Source organism: Lepidothrix coronata, unplaced genomic scaffold (genome assembly GCF_001604755.1).
Source record: "Lepidothrix coronata isolate B3197 unplaced genomic scaffold, Lepidothrix_coronata-1.0 Scaffold85, whole genome shotgun sequence".
NCBI classification, from domain to species: Eukaryota; Metazoa; Chordata; class Aves; order Passeriformes; family Pipridae; genus Lepidothrix; species Lepidothrix coronata.
Window position 1 is genome coordinate 1,633,656 of NW_016690265.1, and position 17,572 is coordinate 1,651,227.

The 17,572-nt window shown below is 39.1% G+C and overlaps 1 protein-coding gene across 2 annotated transcripts; it reads left to right on the forward strand.

Annotated features, from left to right (window-relative positions):
- TACC3 (transforming acidic coiled-coil containing protein 3) lies at nt 1–15,834 on the forward strand. Of its 2 annotated transcripts, XM_017820801.1 has the most exons (15): nt 1–181; nt 322–467; nt 2,777–3,856; nt 4,956–5,055; nt 5,511–5,703; nt 6,637–6,689; nt 7,553–7,686; nt 8,350–8,461; nt 9,229–9,360; nt 11,286–11,362; nt 11,455–11,498; nt 12,508–12,668; nt 13,992–14,098; nt 14,294–14,414; nt 15,652–15,834. In XM_017820801.1, the coding sequence occupies exons 1-15, from the start codon at nt 2–4 to the stop codon at nt 15,715–15,717; spliced, it is 2,706 nt and encodes a 901-aa protein (XP_017676290.1). In that variant the 5' UTR covers nt 1; the 3' UTR covers nt 15,718–15,834. The 2 variants fall into 2 exon arrangements, with proteins under 2 accessions (XP_017676290.1, XP_017676291.1); XM_017820802.1 differs by lacking the exons at nt 1–181; nt 322–467 and adding an exon at nt 1,674–1,776.
- The last annotated feature ends 1,738 nt before the right edge of the window (nt 15,835–17,572 follow it).

The window sequence follows — 17,572 nt, forward strand, 5'->3', positions numbered from 1 at the left end:
AATGAGTCTGCAGATTTTAAACGCAGAAAATGGAGAAAATGGAGGAAACATTAAGGATGATCTAACAGCAGACGACTGTGGCTTTTTCTTGGCGCCGCCAGAACCTACAGGGAGACCTTCCATTCTACGCCCGTCCCAGAAAGAAAACTTGCCACCAAAAAGTGTGGCAAAAGCAATGAAGGTAAACTTTTGCTTTGGTATTGCTTATATTCTTTCTCCTTCTGTAGTCTTTGCTACCGAATGCATAAGCTATTTGGAGCTTGAAAAATATTGTGCTCATGTTTTTCCTTTTTCTTCCTCCTGCCCCCCCCTTTCTTCAAGGTAACCTTTCAGACTCCTCAGAGAGATCCTCAGACTCGAAAAATCCTAAGTCCTACTATGACAGACAAACTTGAGACTGCTTTTACACTTGATGATTGCTGTGAAGACTCGGTGGATGATGTTTTTTGTGCACCTTCTGATGCTGAGTAAGTAATGAATTCACTGCTACTTGTATTAGCCACGTGGGATGTGCTCAAGCTAACTTTTCTGCATTACAGAACTGTATAGTTAAAATGTAATTTTGTATTTTATGACAAGATGTAAACTACATGAAAGGACCAAAATTAATGCTGACTGATGCATGAACTTTTTCAAAGGTAGCTGTCAATACTTTTAAGAAAAGTTCCTCTCAGTTGTAATGTTGAATACTGAACTCTAATTCCTCTATAACTGATTTCATAGAGATGACTTAAGGTATGGATAAATAGCTTAAGAGAAAAGATACATTAGGTAGAGAATACAAAACCGTTTCTTAAAGTTTTCATGTGAGAATGCAACTATTCTGAAGCTAATTTTTAAAGCTCAGCCTTAAAATATCTTCTGTTGTATGTTAAGTACTGTTGTGTCTTAAGGAGAAGAATCTGAAGAGATAAATCTTCTGAAGGGTTAGCTTGAACTGAATACTCAGTGAGTATTAAGATTAAAGAAACCCTAGCAACACAAAGTGAATATAACATCAATCATAAGTATAAACAAGTTTATGTGCCTTTATAGTCTAGCAGCCTGAGTCTCAAAGTGGCTCATGAAAGGTGTCTAGAGAGGAGCATAAAATCTACCATGTTTCAGTTTGAGGGTATCATGACAATGTTTAAGACACCTCAATGCATATTTTTGTTACTCTTTTTGCCCCTCCTTTAAACTTGTATAAACATGTGAGGCTTGTAATTTCTGATGGCAAGCAAATAGACCCTTTTGTTTGTTTTTAACAACTTTCATTTGACCCCTATTTTTGTTGTTTGTAAGGGAGGGAAAGGAGAAGGGTGGGAACACTTAAATGTTCTTTAAATGTAAAAATTTGCTTCAACTGTTTGTTTCCATGTGTAGTCTAGTTTAGAAAAGTACTTCTGAGCTAACCACCACGATTAAATGACTTAGTCATTTATGCCCCAAACTCATTGCTTGCACAAATAAACAAAGATTTAGTACTTATAAAGTTCAAGTGAGTTAAAAGGGTCAGCACTGGATTGGTTTTAGTTAGAGCATAATTATGTGTCAACACATTGCTTGTACTGGCCTTTCTAATTTTAAAATGTGAGGATTTGTTTGTAGCAGATAATCTGCAGGGCTCCGTGTTGCTGAAGGGTGTCACTTTTGACAAGTGATGGGCATTTCAGGTGTCTCACTCTTGACTGGCATTTATTAGGTTAAACACTGAAGGAGAGTAGAGTGGGAGGGACCTGAGTAGTCGGAGCAGCCTGGGGCTGAGCTATTGCAGGGAAGAGGCGCTCAAACCGGGTGAGAACAACTTCAGCTCTTATCTCCCGCCTTTGCTTTCGAGTTTATCAAAGTGGAGTTTTTAGTGAGTGGCTTTTAATCGTGTTCTGTTCTGCAGCAGATAAGGATGGCACATAGAAATAAGAACTTTACGAAGGGACAAAACAATGGGAGGAAATCCTGTTTCAGGAAGTAATGGATTAACTCTCTGTAGTCTGAGGCTAAACTTCAGAAGTTGTGTAGAGTTTAGAGAAATAAAGTGGAGAGCAATAACTTGTAGAATTCTTACCAATAGTGAGTACACAAACTCTTTAACCTGTTTCTTTTGTTAGAGAGTCTTACTTTCTTGCTGAAGGAGTATTTTCTTGTATATCACTGCTCTTCAGATCTACTGGTTTAGGGAGCTTGGAGTTTCTGAAGTCCAGGTTCTCTTTTGGTATGTAGGCTCTCGTAGATGAAATGCTGGTGCATACTTTTGGGAGGAAAATGCTTGCCAGAATGACCAGACAAAGGAATGACTAGAATGGGAAAACCTGAATCATGACTTGGTTTGGTCCCAGACTTGAGTCTGTCATGACTCAGAGACGAATCTGCATGAAGATGAACCAGGAGTTGTGTTTGCATTTGTGCTGCTTACTGTCAATAACTTCTCCTAAGCAATGTGTGTTTCTCTGTCCAGTAAAAGAGCAATGTCTGTATGCTCTGGTGAGCAGAGCAGTCTCCAGGAATGGCTGTCATAAGATAACAAAGCTGTGTAGAACAGGTAGCTTAAGAACACGGGATAACTTCTAGGATTGATCTCCCTGTAGTTCTTGTATACCTGAGCTTGTAACTTCTGACTGTTCAGGTGGCAACTGAATTCTTGTTGTTACAATATAATTTTGCTGTCAGCTGACTTATTGCAAAAAAAAATCAAATTATTCTGAGCGTGCAAAGCTACTTGTGCAAATATCTTTCTAAAGATAACTTCAAGAGATGCCTGAAAAATAACTGTGGTATGTGTGGTCTTTTTTTAATGCAGCACATGTCAACAAAAGATTGAGCCTGAAGCAGACAATACACAAATGCCAGAGAAGGTCAGTGTGGCTTCTTACCCAGATGATGAGATGCCAGTGAAGAGCCGAGGATCCTACAGTATTGACTTCGATAACTTAGATAACATCAATCCTTTTCAAAGTTCAGCACAGTTGCCTTATTCTCCTGGAAATCTGCAGAAGTCTCCTGTAAAAGTAACTAGCAGCCCCAAGAAAACTACTGAAAAAAGTAATGATTCTATTCTGACAGAAGATGCAGGTCCTTCTGCTTCAACCACAGTGAATACAGAGTGTTTAAGTGAAGAGAAGCCTTTATTCTCTGCAAGAAAACCGGCACTGAGTGAGCTGGAGTCTAATAAATCCACACTGTCCCCTAAGCAAGCTCTCAGTGACTCTGAGCAGGGTGTGAAGCCTGCTTCCCCAGATGTGAGCCAAACTGATAATTCAGTGGGATTAGCAGAGGCACTTCCACCTCCTGGACAGTTACCTGGTAGTTTAGGTCCCAGTAGTTCTGATGTAACTGGTTCTTTTAAAACTGGGGAATCGAAGCATCAGGATGTTTTGGTAGCAGAAAAAGCTTCCACAGAAGAATCAAAGCCTGAGGAAGATCTGGCCATCTCCAAAGGGAAGCCTGCAGAAAAGCCTGATGTCCCCAAGGCTGGACCAGTAAAACTGGAATTTGACTTTGATAATGCCACTGCTAAAAAACCACCTCCTAGGAAACTAGGTAAAAGACCTGGAATTAAGCCACCTTCCAAAAGAATTCCTGTTACCAAAACAAAACCAGAGAATATTGAAGTGCAAAATAAAAGTAATGTGGAAGATGAAATCCCTCTTCCTAAAGCATCTTATAAGTTTGACTGGGACAAACTTGATGATCCAAACTTCAATCCATTTGGAGGAGGCTCCAAAATTTCCACCTCGCCTCATTCTAAGCCCAGCCCTCAGAAAGTTCACGTGCAAGAGGAGCAGGATAGTACCACTTCAAGAAGGGACCCTCTTCCAGTGGAACAGGATAACCATTCAAGTACCTTTGAAACTCCTGAAAAATCAGAACCCAAAAATCTGTAAGTAAATGTGCAACTAAATGCACCTCAAACCCATGTGAGGAAAGGTAGATAGTATCTAGGTAGTTGATTCCTACTTTGACTTCTTCCCTCCAACATTGGCTGAGTCTGTTGTTGTAATCTTTGACACAATTATGTTGCAACAGCAAAGATCTCACTGGGGAGACTATCTTAAGATGACTAGCTCTAGGGAAAAGTTGTTCTTAAATCTAGAAGAATGGGAGGGAACAGGCTTAGGTGGAAGGATCATTGGGTCATAAGGTTCTTTCCCCAATCCTCCAAGATTAGAGTAAAATGTGGAGAACCAGGTGACTGCTACTGTCTTTAAATCAAATGCCCAGGGAGTAGGCAGTTCTGTTTTCTGCTGGTCTGAGGTGCTGTTTCTGCCCTGTGTGTTCTTGGTATCTAAATGCTATCTCCAATAGAAAACCCTGTCTCTGAACCCGCATTTTTTTTGGCACCACAAACTTTTTATTTGGGAATGGAATATGTTACGTGTTGCTTTTCCTAGAAAATCTAGTTATTAAAGTGTCAGTGTTGCTATAGACAGTCAGAACTGGCACAAATTGGTCATTTGACAGACCATTTGACAGACCATTTGCTCTCTTGCTCCCTGTGTGATGTGATCAGTTACTGTTTATCAAGGTGAGAAGTTTTACTTACTGCTGACAGTCCAAACTGAAGTATTGGATTTCCCTAGTGAAGTTCTGTGCTTTACACTAATACAGCATAGCATTGCTTTGGGAAGAGGAGCAGGCTCTTATAATTCTGTTCTTAATTAAACAAAAAGCCTATCTTTTAATTAAAAAATAGTAATGAACCTAACAAATGGAAATGTGAGAACAGTGCTAAGTGAATAGAAATAAGTGATAGCACTTTGACTTTCTGCTTCCTACATAACACTGCTTCTGATGGAGGGAGAGCTTTCTGTCACTTAAGTTGTCAGCAGGCAAGACAGTGAATTTACATCCCTGCCCTCTCTAAAGCTTCCTGGGTTGTGAAAACTCTCAAAGAAGGTAATTTTGTTCAGTGTATTTGGTAATATAGAATTCAGACCTGTGTGACTTAAATTTTGATTTTCTTTTTTTTCTTTCTTTAGGGAAATTGTTAAGCAGAGTGTGGTAGAAGACATGCCAAGAGCTCCAGAAGAGAAGCCAGGTGTTCAAGCAGAAGCTGAATTTCCAGGAGAGAGAGACATGGTAAGGGATAACAAAGATAGCCAGTTCTTACCAGCTTGTTTCATTGAAGAGTGGACTTAGTGACTTAATCTTATACGAAACCTATTTTTGATATTTCGTCTAAGAATTAGTGGGTTTATGCATCTTTAGCAACTCTAAAAGGAATATCAACTGTGTGGACTTGTCTTTTGAAGGTAACATCAGAGACAGCCAAATTGGTACCTTGATATTTAGTATCTTTTTTGATCAACAGTCACATATAAGGACAAACATAAGGGTGTGGACTATAAAAAAAAAAGTGACTCCTGTATAATATGAGCTCAGTGTTGGGAGTTTAATTTCTATGCCTGTGAACCCTTGTTTCATTATGTTGGCTACCCAGCTAATTTATGACAAACCAATTTGATCATTATAATGATTTTCATTACATTTAAGTAATTATTTTAACAGTAAAAGATTGTGTTTTTTCTCATCAGGAGGAGCAAATGGACGCATCTAAACTGTCTTCAACTCATAATGTCCCCTCTCAAGATAATTTGGTTTCCTCTGACAGTGGAAAAAAGTCAGTGTCTGCAGAAGTTAAACCTCTTTCCCACAGAACTGAAATGACAGCAGTTGAGGAGACACCTGATGCTGAACCTGAAGAATTCTTCAGACCATCATCTGAGGGTAAGGGCATTTCTTTAAAACAGACTGAAAATATAATGTTACAATAACCTGTGTGTATATATTTTTCTAGCTCAGTTTTGGCATAGATTTTAGTTTTGTCTCTTATTCTACACTTCTGAAAGGACTGCAAAGCCTACAATAACTAGCAGTGCTGGGAAAAGTACCTAAGCCTATTTCTAACTTTCTCTGCTTTAAGCGAAGTTCACAAAGCTGGGTATTAGTGTTCAGCTGCCTGGGAGGATAAAATTTAGGCTGGTACAGAAACAATCTGTTTAGAGTTTCTGTGGCAGTTTTCTGTGCTGAAAAAGCACTCCTTTAAAATAATTTCTAGTATTAAAGCCTTTGTAAACTGAGAGCAGTGTAACTGTCTGTAGTTGTGAGTCTTGTAGATTACTGCAGTCTTAGCACTACTTGAATACCGGTTTCATATTACGATGTGGATGGTCTTTCTGCACTGGCATACTTGTCTTGAAAGCTTCCTACACAGCTGTGACTTGACCACTTGGTGGGGTTATTCCTTGTAGAAGCATTGTGTGGAAGGATGAGGAAATTATTTCACTGCAGTGCAGTCTGTCATTGACCTTCAGAGTGGAGTGGAATCAGTATGTTGGGAAATAGCTATAACTTCTGAGTTATAGCCATTGAACTTCTGTTCAAGTCTGAGCTGTGTGCCAGTTTTAATAGTGAGACTGACAGCTGTAGTCTTTCATGGGGCACTGTGAAAAATAGTAGAATATCTGAGTGTGCTTGTCACTTTAACCACAGAACAACAGAAGTTCTTCAGCTGTGTTAAATTCTGCATATACTTACAGAAGTGAAGAACTAGAACTCATGAGAATGAAAGCAGTATTTGCTTTATACACATATCCATTTGTTTCTGTCTGTGGTAAGACCATATGATATCTTCATTCTACCTTTTCTGTTTTTTTCCAGTCCTAGGATCGGGCATAGAAATAGACTATCTGGAACAATTTGGGACTTCATCAGTAAGTATGACATTGAAGTGTTTTGTTTGCTTCCCTGGCAGGGTGGGGAGGGAAAGCAAAGGTGAAACTGTGAAACCTTAAATGTTTTTGTGAAATAACTTCACTTTGAATTGTCTGCAGAAATACAGGTTCTGTTCCAAAGGAATTGTGGTGACAAGGCTGGGCAGGGGGTGGTGGTGGAAAGGAAATGTATTTATAAGCAATTGAACTGAAAATTAGAGATCTCTTGCTTTCAGTTTGCAAAGGTGCTGTTTTTTCTTTAATAGCAGTGAAACCAGTGTGGATGATGTTTCACTTATGGTGGTTGCAAGAACAACATGATGCATTGAAAGTGCCAGATCATTTTTTCAAAAATATTTTTAAACTCTTTTGCTTTATGGCCAGTTTCAGGAAATTTGTCTCTAAATTGGGCATGTCATGTTTTAATCAGTTCAGCTTCATTATTCTTTCTCCTGCTTGGGTCCAGAGTAAGAGTAGCTCTGAATGTACAGTGAATACACTGAATTGGAGTTGGTTTTGGTCGTGCTGTGTTTGTCCTTATTATTTTCTGTGAATGACATACACTGTTCCTTCAGCTTACAATACTATCCTCCCCTTTCAGTGTCTTCTGCTGGTTTTGAGTAGTTCATAAATGTTTGCCCTTTTGATTCTGCCTGTGAGCAGATCGAGTTCACTTGATATTACATAAGGACTTAAGCATGTGGGCACAGAGTTCTCTTATGTAATGTTTCTCTTGAGAACAATGCTCTGGCCACTGAAGAACAGGCTCACCCACTCTCCAGAGGATTGTTTGTGTGTGGGTGGGATGTGTGTGTTGTGCTCTGAAACAGCATATCTGCCAGTTTATGCCTCTTTCCCTTCAGTTCAAAGAGTCAGCCTTAAGAAAACAGTCACTGTATTTGAAGTTTGACCCTCTACTGAGAGACAGTCCGAGAAAACAGTACCAGAAATTGATTGAAACAAATGAAAGTATCATCACAGCTCCACCTCAGCAGAGGTAGGTATTGACTTAGTCTAGGCTGTAGTACATAAGATCAGAGTTGTTTAGATTGGAAAAGAACTTCCAGATCAAGTCCAACAGTTAATCCAGCATTCGTGAGTCTACCACTAAAATGTGTCCCCAAGTGCCACATCTACATGTCTTTTAAATTTCTCCAGGAATAGTGACTCCATCACTTCCCTGGGCAGCCTGTTCCAATGCTTGATCACTCTTTCAGTGAAGAAATTTCACCTAATGTCTAATCTAAACCTCCCCTGGTGCAACTTGGGGCTGTTTCATCTAGTCTTGTTCCTTGGGGGAAGAGACCAACAGCCCCCTGGCTACAACCTCCTTTCAGGTTGTTGTAAAGAGTGAGATGGTCTCCCCTGAGCCTCCTCTTCTTCAGGCTGAACACCCCCAACTCCCTCAGCCTCTCCTCATCAGACTTTTGTTTCAGACCCTTCTCCAGCTCTGTGCCCTTCTCTGGACTTGCTCCAGTACCTCAGTGTCTTGTAGTGAGTGGCCCAAAACTGAACACAGGATTTGTGTGGCCTCTTCAGTGCCCAGTACAGGGGAACAATCACTGCTCTGGTCCTGCTGGGCACACTATTGCTGATACAGGAGCTTTACAAGGAAAGGCAGCACTTGAATTTAATGGTGTATGTTGTTGTTTATTTTTAGTCCTGTTCCTGATTTAAGTAAATTGCTTGAGGAACCTGAAAAGCCTCTAGTGAGTCTTCAGAATGAAGAAAAACCAAAAGGACTAGATCTTCTGGGGACATTTACAACTTCTGTAAGGGTGTCTGCAGTGCTATCAGGTTTCATGTTGGTATTTTGGGAAAGGGATAGCCTAGGTTCTCGAGACTTATGCAGATACTTTAAAGATCACAGAATGTGATAAATGTTTATTTAAACTCTTGTCTTAAACCAGGTTGGATACTCACTTATATCAAAGTTGAACTTTTTGATGGACTTCATTTTCTTAAGTATTAAAATTTTTTTTGTGAAAACTGGTGCCATTGCATATAGTGTAGGAGAACTTGAGCTGTTTTTAAGAATGCTTTAGTAAGGCAATATTTTTTTTTTTTTTTAATGCAAGTGAAGCCACAAAAGAGAAACTTGCTTTTTAGTTGCACTTTGATTAAACTCAGTACTTTATAGTCTATGATTTATAGCTTGAACAGCCTTTTATGGACAGATCTGCACACAGCAGTTCATCCTGAAATGGTCTTTTTTTTTTTGCTTGTGGAGAGCAGTGTGGTGTCATCTGCTTTGTAGCATCTTTTGATAGCTGTAAATGGTGGATAGCAGTTCTGGTTGCACTGTGTAGATGTCTTTTAGAACCATGTAGTTACCTTTAAAGTAAGAAAGTTACGGAGGTATTTTGTGTGTTAAAGTAATCTGTGTTGACTTAGCATTGAGTTATGTACGTAGATCTAATCAATGGCATGACAGTAGGACTCTTGAAACTTTCCTTTTCTTTTTTTTTTTTTTAATGGCATGACAGTAGGACTCTTGAAACTTTCCTTTTTTTTTTCTTTTTTTTTTTTCTCCTTACAGGACACAGGTCCCCTAATTCCAGACTCCCTGAGTGGTGATGTTCCTCCAGTCCCTTTTGCTGCTTCTACAGACACTGCTGTGGATGCTATTATAGATGTGCTGAAATACAGCCAAAAAGACATGGATGCAATGGTATGGTGACCCTTGCAAAGCTGAACTTGGCATAGCTTGGAAATTCCTTTTGTTTAGATTACCTAGGATAAGTCTCTACTTTGTAGGTCTTCTCATCATACTTGACATAGGCATCTCGCTCTGAAAAGCTGTGCACTTGATGGGAGCTGTAGGAATAAAACTCCTGAGAGCTAATACCTAATGAAATAGGTTAAACTTCATTTCTAGTTAGGTTCTGCCTTAGAACTGGTCAGCACGTGTTATCAGATGGGATGGTCAGGCTTAACATCAGTGATCTGAATATTTTCTGTTCAGTGCTGTGATCGAGTCTTTTTTTTTTGTGGGACCTGAAGGCACAACAATATGTCCAGATAACAAAATGAAGGTGAGATCTGGAGCTCACGCTGGAGGAGAAAGACATTAATGGGGGAGGGAAATAAGAAGTTGATAGGATTTCAAGCATATTCTGGAACTACAGAAGTTGTCTTTAAACCCCCTTTTGCTTACTGATGCATGAAGATTTGTGTGCCCACTCACTTAAAAAATTTGAGTGCTTGATTCATTATGGCTTCTGGGTTATGTAACTTTACAAACACTAAATAATGTAAGAGGAGTATCTAAGCATAAATGCCCTCAAAGCTAATCATGTCACTTCAAAATTAACTTGAGCAAAAAATGGAGCATCAAAATTCCTGACTGCTGTACTGCAGGCAGCAGGGGACAACTTTTAGTGCATTGATCTAAAATAAAGAATTTATATACGGTAGGAAGGGGGAAAGCTTGTAATATCTTAAAATTGCTGCTCTAATTTCTTGTTTGAAAGAACTGTTTTACACATGCAAACATAATTATAGGTGCAACTGGATGGCTCCAGCTGTGTAACTTAAACAAGTAAAAAGGCTTGGAATTTACTATATTAACTTTAAAGGAAGATAAAATAAATTTTAAGATTTTTATTTTTTTTGTCTGAAACAAGTTGAGAGTAGGAGAAAAGGGAAAATCTATTTTCCTTCCAAGCAAATACAGCACCTAGGAAAGTGCTTTCTTGGGGTCTTCTGAACCATTTCTGAGCTTGCAAGTTAAAGTTTCTAGCATGTTTCCATCTTCACATATTTTTGCTTTTGTAACATTTGTTTCTAGCATAACTATCACTACTCCTTCCTCTTTATTTTTTGTACATTCTATTTTCGCTTGTGCCCCTCTTCCTGTCATCTGAAATATTGCAATAAATTTAAAATTAGTTTGCTCAAAAATAAATACTGGAAATGAGTGTACTACGGTGTACTGTGCAGTTTTGGGGCAAAATTAGCAGTCTTGGCATTTGGCAAAGAGTGCTTATGCTGCTTAATATTTGTACTGTGAGCTCTGCTTTAATTCAACTGATGTGAAATGGGTATGATTATTCTTAAATGAATTGAGGAATCTTTTAATCCTCCCCCTACCATGTTTCCAACTTTGGTGTTGAACATAAATTACTCCAAACAGCAACTTGATCTTGAATAGGCTTCTGGTATTTTTTCTCTCATGTGTTAAGATTAGCAGGTTTGTGTTGTGCTTTTTTTTTTTTTGTCTGCCTTGTAAAGAGGAGAGAAATATGTCTCTTATTTGAGAGAATGTTCCTTGGCCAGTTTTGTTCTCTCAGAAATTTTAATGATCTGCATATACAGTGAGTAAGAGTAGCCAAGAGGTTGATCTTGCCTTTCGAAGGCATATTAGGTATGAAGACATGGTGGTTATCATGTATGCAAAATAATATGTATCAATCTAAAGCTTATTTGAGTCAAGTTTGTAATGAAACAATTTTGATTCTGTTAATCAATTTGGTCTTATCTCTCTCCATGTTGGGTTATAAGTATACCTAAGCTGCCCTTCAGACTGTTTTTAGTATCAAATATTTTTATCTCTTCCTGTGCAAGAAATGAAGGTTTACTTTTTCACCCTCACAGGTTCAAGAGAAAGAGATGGAGACTGAGAAATGGAAAAACAAGTATAATAAGCTTTATATGGAATACCAGGAAATGGGGTATGAACCTGTCCTCACTTTTATATCTACTTATTTACTCCAGATGCTTTTTCTAACATATGTTCAACATTTTTTTTTTTCATGGTTTTTAGAAAAATAGTTGCTGAGTTTGAACAGACAATAACACAAGTTATGGGTAAGTTCCTAATTTACACTTTGAATGCCTTGAGGGGCTGGGGCCTGCTTAGCCTAGGGTGACTAAGTGAGGTTAGTACTCTTTCACCTCTGATGACATTAATATTTCAAGTGCTTCCAGGGTGAGTGTAAGGTTTCTGACAAGATAGTTAGACTAACAATTTTATGCACATTCATACAGACATGATATCACTTGGTAGGTAGCAATGAGTTCCTGAATCAGGCATGAACACATCTGACTTTTTCTTATTCTTCAGTGGAGTGTGAGTTGTTGCTTCATTAAAGCTGGCAGATCTGGTTGTCAGCACTTTGTGTTAACTGCTTATTATCTGACATCATTTAAGTGGCAAGATATAACTAGGAGTACTTGCTGGACAGACCCAGCCTTTGCTTCAGTCCAGTTTGTGGCTTCAAAACTAGGAAAAACATATAGTGAAACTCTTGTATAGGTGCATTTTCTTAGTTCAAAGCTGAATAGACACATCTATGCCTTGCTTAAATTTAGTTCTTTAAGAAGACTGAATATTGTGCTAGCTTTTTTGTGCTTCTTTAAACCTGTGGGAAACGTAGCTCAGGTCTGCTAAGGTTTGCTATGCTAGTTTGACTTGTTAACCCAGTCTTCTTCAGATCTTTCAGCTATTGTGTATGTTTAATGAAAACAAATATTTTTGAATTCTTTGCTTCTATCACAACATTTGAGGCCCCTGTTATGGTAAACTTGGGTGAAGTGTTTTGACTACATTGCAGGAGAGACAGTGCTTTAGGCCAGCACCTTGTAATCAGTGTTTAATGGCCTTAATTTCGGTGTGAGGTAGCATGTAGCAAATAGATAAGGACTTCTTTCTTAAAAGCACACATGTGGTATTTTTCCAAATGAGAGGCTACGTTGTGAAACCCTCTTGTACTTTAAGAGCAAGAATTGAAGGCATGGGGGCTGCTATCTGTCTATTCTGTGGAACTAGTTTTATGCCAATGCAATAACTGTAATGGGTTAACTCCACTTTCTCTAGAGGATTCTCAGAAGCAGAAGGAAATCTCAAGGAAAGAAATGCAGAAGCTGATGGAGGAGAAGCAGCAAGCTTTATCAGATCTCAACTCCATGGAAAAGTCTTTCTCTGAACTCTTCAAACGACTTGAAAAGCAGAAAGAGGCACTAGAGGGTTACCACAGAGTAAGGATGCTATAATGCAAATAATATCCTTCAAGATAAATGAGATTTACTGGAGAGGAAATAGTGGAATTTCAGAAGTATAGGCAGTAGTATTTTCAGCTAGTATAGGCACTACTTGGAAAACCGGGTGCTAAGTTGTTTCTTTAAAGATGATAAAAAATTACTAGCTTGTTGTATTTAGTGACTGACTTAAAGCATAATAATGACATCTGTTAGAAGCCAAAGTTTCTTCAAACAGAGGTGAGCTGGTTCTTGCTGCACACATGTCATTTTTGTTTATCATAGAGACACTCTCATGTAGCAACTACTGCACAGGAGCAGCTTGTTTCCCTTACATCATATTGAATGGATGTTGAAGAAGGTTTGCTATTACAAGTCAGATGGATAATAGTTCATTGGATGCTCTTTACTAAGTTGTGGTTTTTGTTAAAGCTAAAATCAGGCCTTCATTCTGCAGCTTCTTCAGAGGCTGGAGGAAGGAAGCTAATGAGGAACATAAGCTATGGCTTCTTACTGCATAAAATGCACAAAAATTGATTCAGCTGACATTTAAAAAAAGCACCTTCAGATTTTTTCATTCAGTTATCCTTAAACTCAAGCTTAAAACTAGCCTATTACAAGTTTCATGGTAGTCTAGGTTTGAGAAACAGGCAGGATGGCTGTGTTGAAACTTTAGTTTCTTCTTAGACTTCCTTCATCTTGTGTCCCTTCCATTTCTACCCTAAATTCAGAAGCCCTTTCCTTGGCACAGAAACACACCTGGAAACAAAGTTGCTAAATTCAAGAGCTGCAATTAGTAGGGAGTCTTAGCACTTGTTTCAAACAGTTCCAACTTTCTATAATAGCTAATAAAATATCTTCATAGTGTGCCTAGCAATGTAACTTTCTTGCTGTTAATATTGTATTAATTTACATTGGGGTCCAAAGCCTGAATCTTTCCATGGGTTCTCTGAAGAAGTTGGATTTGTAGCTATTCTTTGGACAATTGCAGCTTAAGACAAAGATGATTTGAAAAAAAAAAAAGAAAACAACAAAGCCAACCAGTGACTGTAGTTTTAGTGACCTTCGCCTTTACTGCAGTTTGCTACTAAATAATGTATTGGGAGGGACACAGGGTGAATAAATCTTAGTTTGCAAAGCTCAGGTAGTTGAAAGGAGCCATTTTAGTCTGTGTAGGTCTGTGGGACTTCACAGCTGTTCCTGCTACCCTGGTGAGCAAATACTGCCAGTCGGGTGTATTCAAACAGCCCATTTGTCAGGTGGAGAGACTCTTCATCTACTGGCACGTAAAAAGCTAACTAAGGTTCTTGGGTTTTGGGACAGAATGAAGAACTTTTGAAAAAATGTGCTGAGGACTACTTGGCTAGAATTAAAAAAGAAGAGCAGCGGTATCAGGCACTAAAGGCACATGCAGAGGAAAAGCTGCAGCGGTAAGTACTGTGTCAAGAAGGCAAGTACTGAGAGTGAACTATATACTTCTCACAGTTGCTGCAGAATGTGTTTCAATAATACCAGAACTTGTCTTAAATACGTTTAATTTTGAGATTAGTCAAAAGTACAAGCACCTAGTGTGATTCGCTGTGCTGACTGAAGGGGGCGTTAACACCACCTTGCAACCATTTCAGAGCAAACGAAGAAATTGCCCACATTCGAAACAAGGCCGATTCAGAGGCTGCGGCGCTACAAGCGACTCTGCGCAAGGAACAGATGAGGAACCAGTCTCTGGAGAGGAGCCTTGAACAAAAGGTTAGTCAAAATGCCATGGGTGAGCCTCTTCAAGCTATTGCCTTAGACTAGGTCAAGAACTCCCCTGTACCAGTGCTAGAAGTAATTGTGCTAACTGTGCTGGTTTTGGTGGCTGCTGTCCTAGCGGGGCAAGGGAAATAGGCATTGAAAACAAAGACACAACTGTATTATGTCAGGACTTGTCTGTATGTGTAGATTTTTTTGGAGCACGAGGTTTGTTCCCATAGGTGGATTGTAGAAGTGAGGAGGTGTCAGGAGGTTACCTGAACTACTGAAAGAGGTGGTGATCTAACAAGTAAACATGAAACAGAGCAGAATTTGGGAATAAATCTTGAATAACTCTTTGGTTCAACTTGTTCATGAACATGGCTTGTAAGCTGTTAGCACTGATACGGATTGACTGTATATGACTGAAGTCTTCAGTATTGTTCAGACCATTAATCCTTGTACTTTGTTCCATTTTGCATAGGTGAAGTCTTAAAATGTTTTGTAAAGGGCCATCAGTTTCCTTTGTTGGAACCCTTCAAAGGAAGCAGCTTTTTGAGGGTTAAAAGTCACAGCTGGAAATGCATCCAGTTTTACTGTGTCATGGTTGTCTCTGCTAGCACTGAAGACTCAAAAGTGGATAATGCTGACACACTCCTATTATGGAAAAATCTCATGGTTTTTTTGATCTTCAGGCTTACAGCTAAGGTCTGCATAGCTGAGGAAACAGTAGGCCTGTAACTGGAGAGATGAGACAAGCCATTTAACACAGAACTGGTTTTGGTCTTGTCATAAATACAGTAATGCTTTATGTTAATTCTTATTAAAAGGGTTTGACCATATAAGGAATTCTACAAACTGGAAATTGTAATTTTTTTTCAGTGAAAGTATAAAAGCATTATTTTTAAGTGTCTTGTGAAGATTTAAATCTAAACTGTCGTCTTGCACTTCCATGTACCTAACGAAGACTTTGAGTCTGAAAAGTCTCATTGCCCTGGATCAGTTGTTCTCCATGTATTATGGGAAAGTCTGGAAGAAGTAGAAACAGTTTAGTGGATTCTGGCTCATTTCCTGAGGCTCTCAAGGATGCCATGTGCCCTTTGACATAGTAGACTGTCCTTAAATTTGCATAAGTCACTATCATGTAAATGCACTTTCTGTTCTATTTGCTGACAAACATGTCTTAGAACTCAATACAAGGTGGTAGCATAGTTTGGACATACCTGAAACTCACTTTTTCTTTCTTCCGCAGACTAAAGAAAATGATGAACTAACGAAAATCTGTGATGACTTGATCTCCAAGATAGAAAAAAATTGATATCTCTACTGTCTTGTAAATATGTTTAGTTTCTCTGACTTGCTGTCTTGTGTGTTTACTCACTTTTTTATGTATGTGGGGAAAAAAATAAAATTTTTGATTCACACTTGTCTGGCATATTATTGGCTGCATCTTTTGTGGAAACATCTGTAAACTTAAGTAACAATGTCTTGCATAACATTTTTACATGTAGCTCAAAGGAAAAATTTTAATTGTCATACTTTCAGTCTGTTCCCTCTGTAGTCCTGATCTGGCTTTGCTGTGGGGGCTCCTCATGGGCCCTATGTCTCTATTCTGCACTTTCTCCTCTCACTTAAAGAACTCCAGAGTTACAAGACTCTAATAAAACTGGACCTGTCACAAGTGCTATAAAGTATTTACTGATGTAAAAAAAAAAATTGGAACTTCAGTTTGCTTTTGTGCTTTAAGAGGAGCTGGAGTGATTTTGTTTTTGGAGACAAGCTAAGCAGAGGGCTGAATAGCAGGACTGATTGCCTGCTACTCTCTGTGGGGTTTTTCCATGTCATTAGTCTGTCTGATGCTATTGATTTTAAAGCATCAGCCCCAGTCAAGAGCTCCCTCATCCTGCTTGTAGAGGAAACCTTTGAGAGCTGTAGGCTGCAGGTCACAGGTTGTGATGAAGTCAGCTCTAGGCAATAGCAGACATCTCAGATGAGATGTTATTACCTAACAGACATTAACAGGATTGACTCATTGCAAGCTTACAGCTTTTTACTTCTAATATTACTTGGGAGGTTATTCCCTCACTTGCCTGGCTCATGGATGCATCTTGCTCAGAAGGGCTGTTGCTGCTGAGTGTGCTCTTAACTGCAGTTGGAGCCTTTCTCAAGCTCATGTTAGGCCACACTTAGCACAGGTTGAGCATAGAGCCAAAGAAGTTAGACCTGTGCTTTCCTTTCCTGGTGTTGGATCATCTCTGTGGTCTGATGAGCCCGACTGCCAGGTCTGGAGGCTTTATTGGGGATAAGCCTGCAATCCTAAATCTTTCCACAAGATGTAGCTGCTGCTCTTTGAAACGGGGACTTTACTCGGCTGGGTGGAGCTGGAGGTTGTCGCTCTTCTCTAGTCGTGCTTAATGCTAACGAAATAATGGTTTTCTCTTGGAAAGGATGAAGGATATCATTCACAGCAGTGAATGATAACAGATTTACTGTAAACAGTGACAATGCTATCTGGAGTTTTTGTGCTACACGACTCTATGCACCTTTAGGAAACTGCTATATCAGGGAACACTGGGGTCTTCCTTACCTTCCTGAAGAGGATGAGTGAGCAGGTTTTGTATCTGTGAGTCCCTAAGGCTTAACTTCAAGACATTGCCCATCCTTGAGCTTGGATAACTATTTCCCTCACCAAAAGTTGTGGGCCTGAAGGGACCTCTGCATTTTAAACAGCTCAGAAGGGATGGTTTCTTTCTCTTTGCAGGTGCAATATGTACCTCTGACTTAACACTCACACCACCTGTAAGATTTTAGTATTTTGTAATTCCTACCTGAAAAGTATTGTTTAAATATTACCTTCCTTATTTTAAAGAACTGTTCTGGTTACTTTCTTATGTTGAACAGTCCTCTTCAGAAGAATTCAGCCTTACAGCATACAACAGAGGTACCCAAATGCACATTTAATGAACTTGTGTGAGCTGTTGAGTGGAAAGTACATGTGTGTTTCAGTGAGATTAGTGTTTGCTTACCGAGAAAAGAATCAATCTGTCTGGGAATTTTTTGCCTTATTTTCATTTACTTACTGAGCCTCATCTATTGTGAATTCGCCTCTCTGCAAGCAGGTACTAGGAGGGAAAGGTGATACTGCTTGGTGCCTCTACTCTCTGAGTTTTATT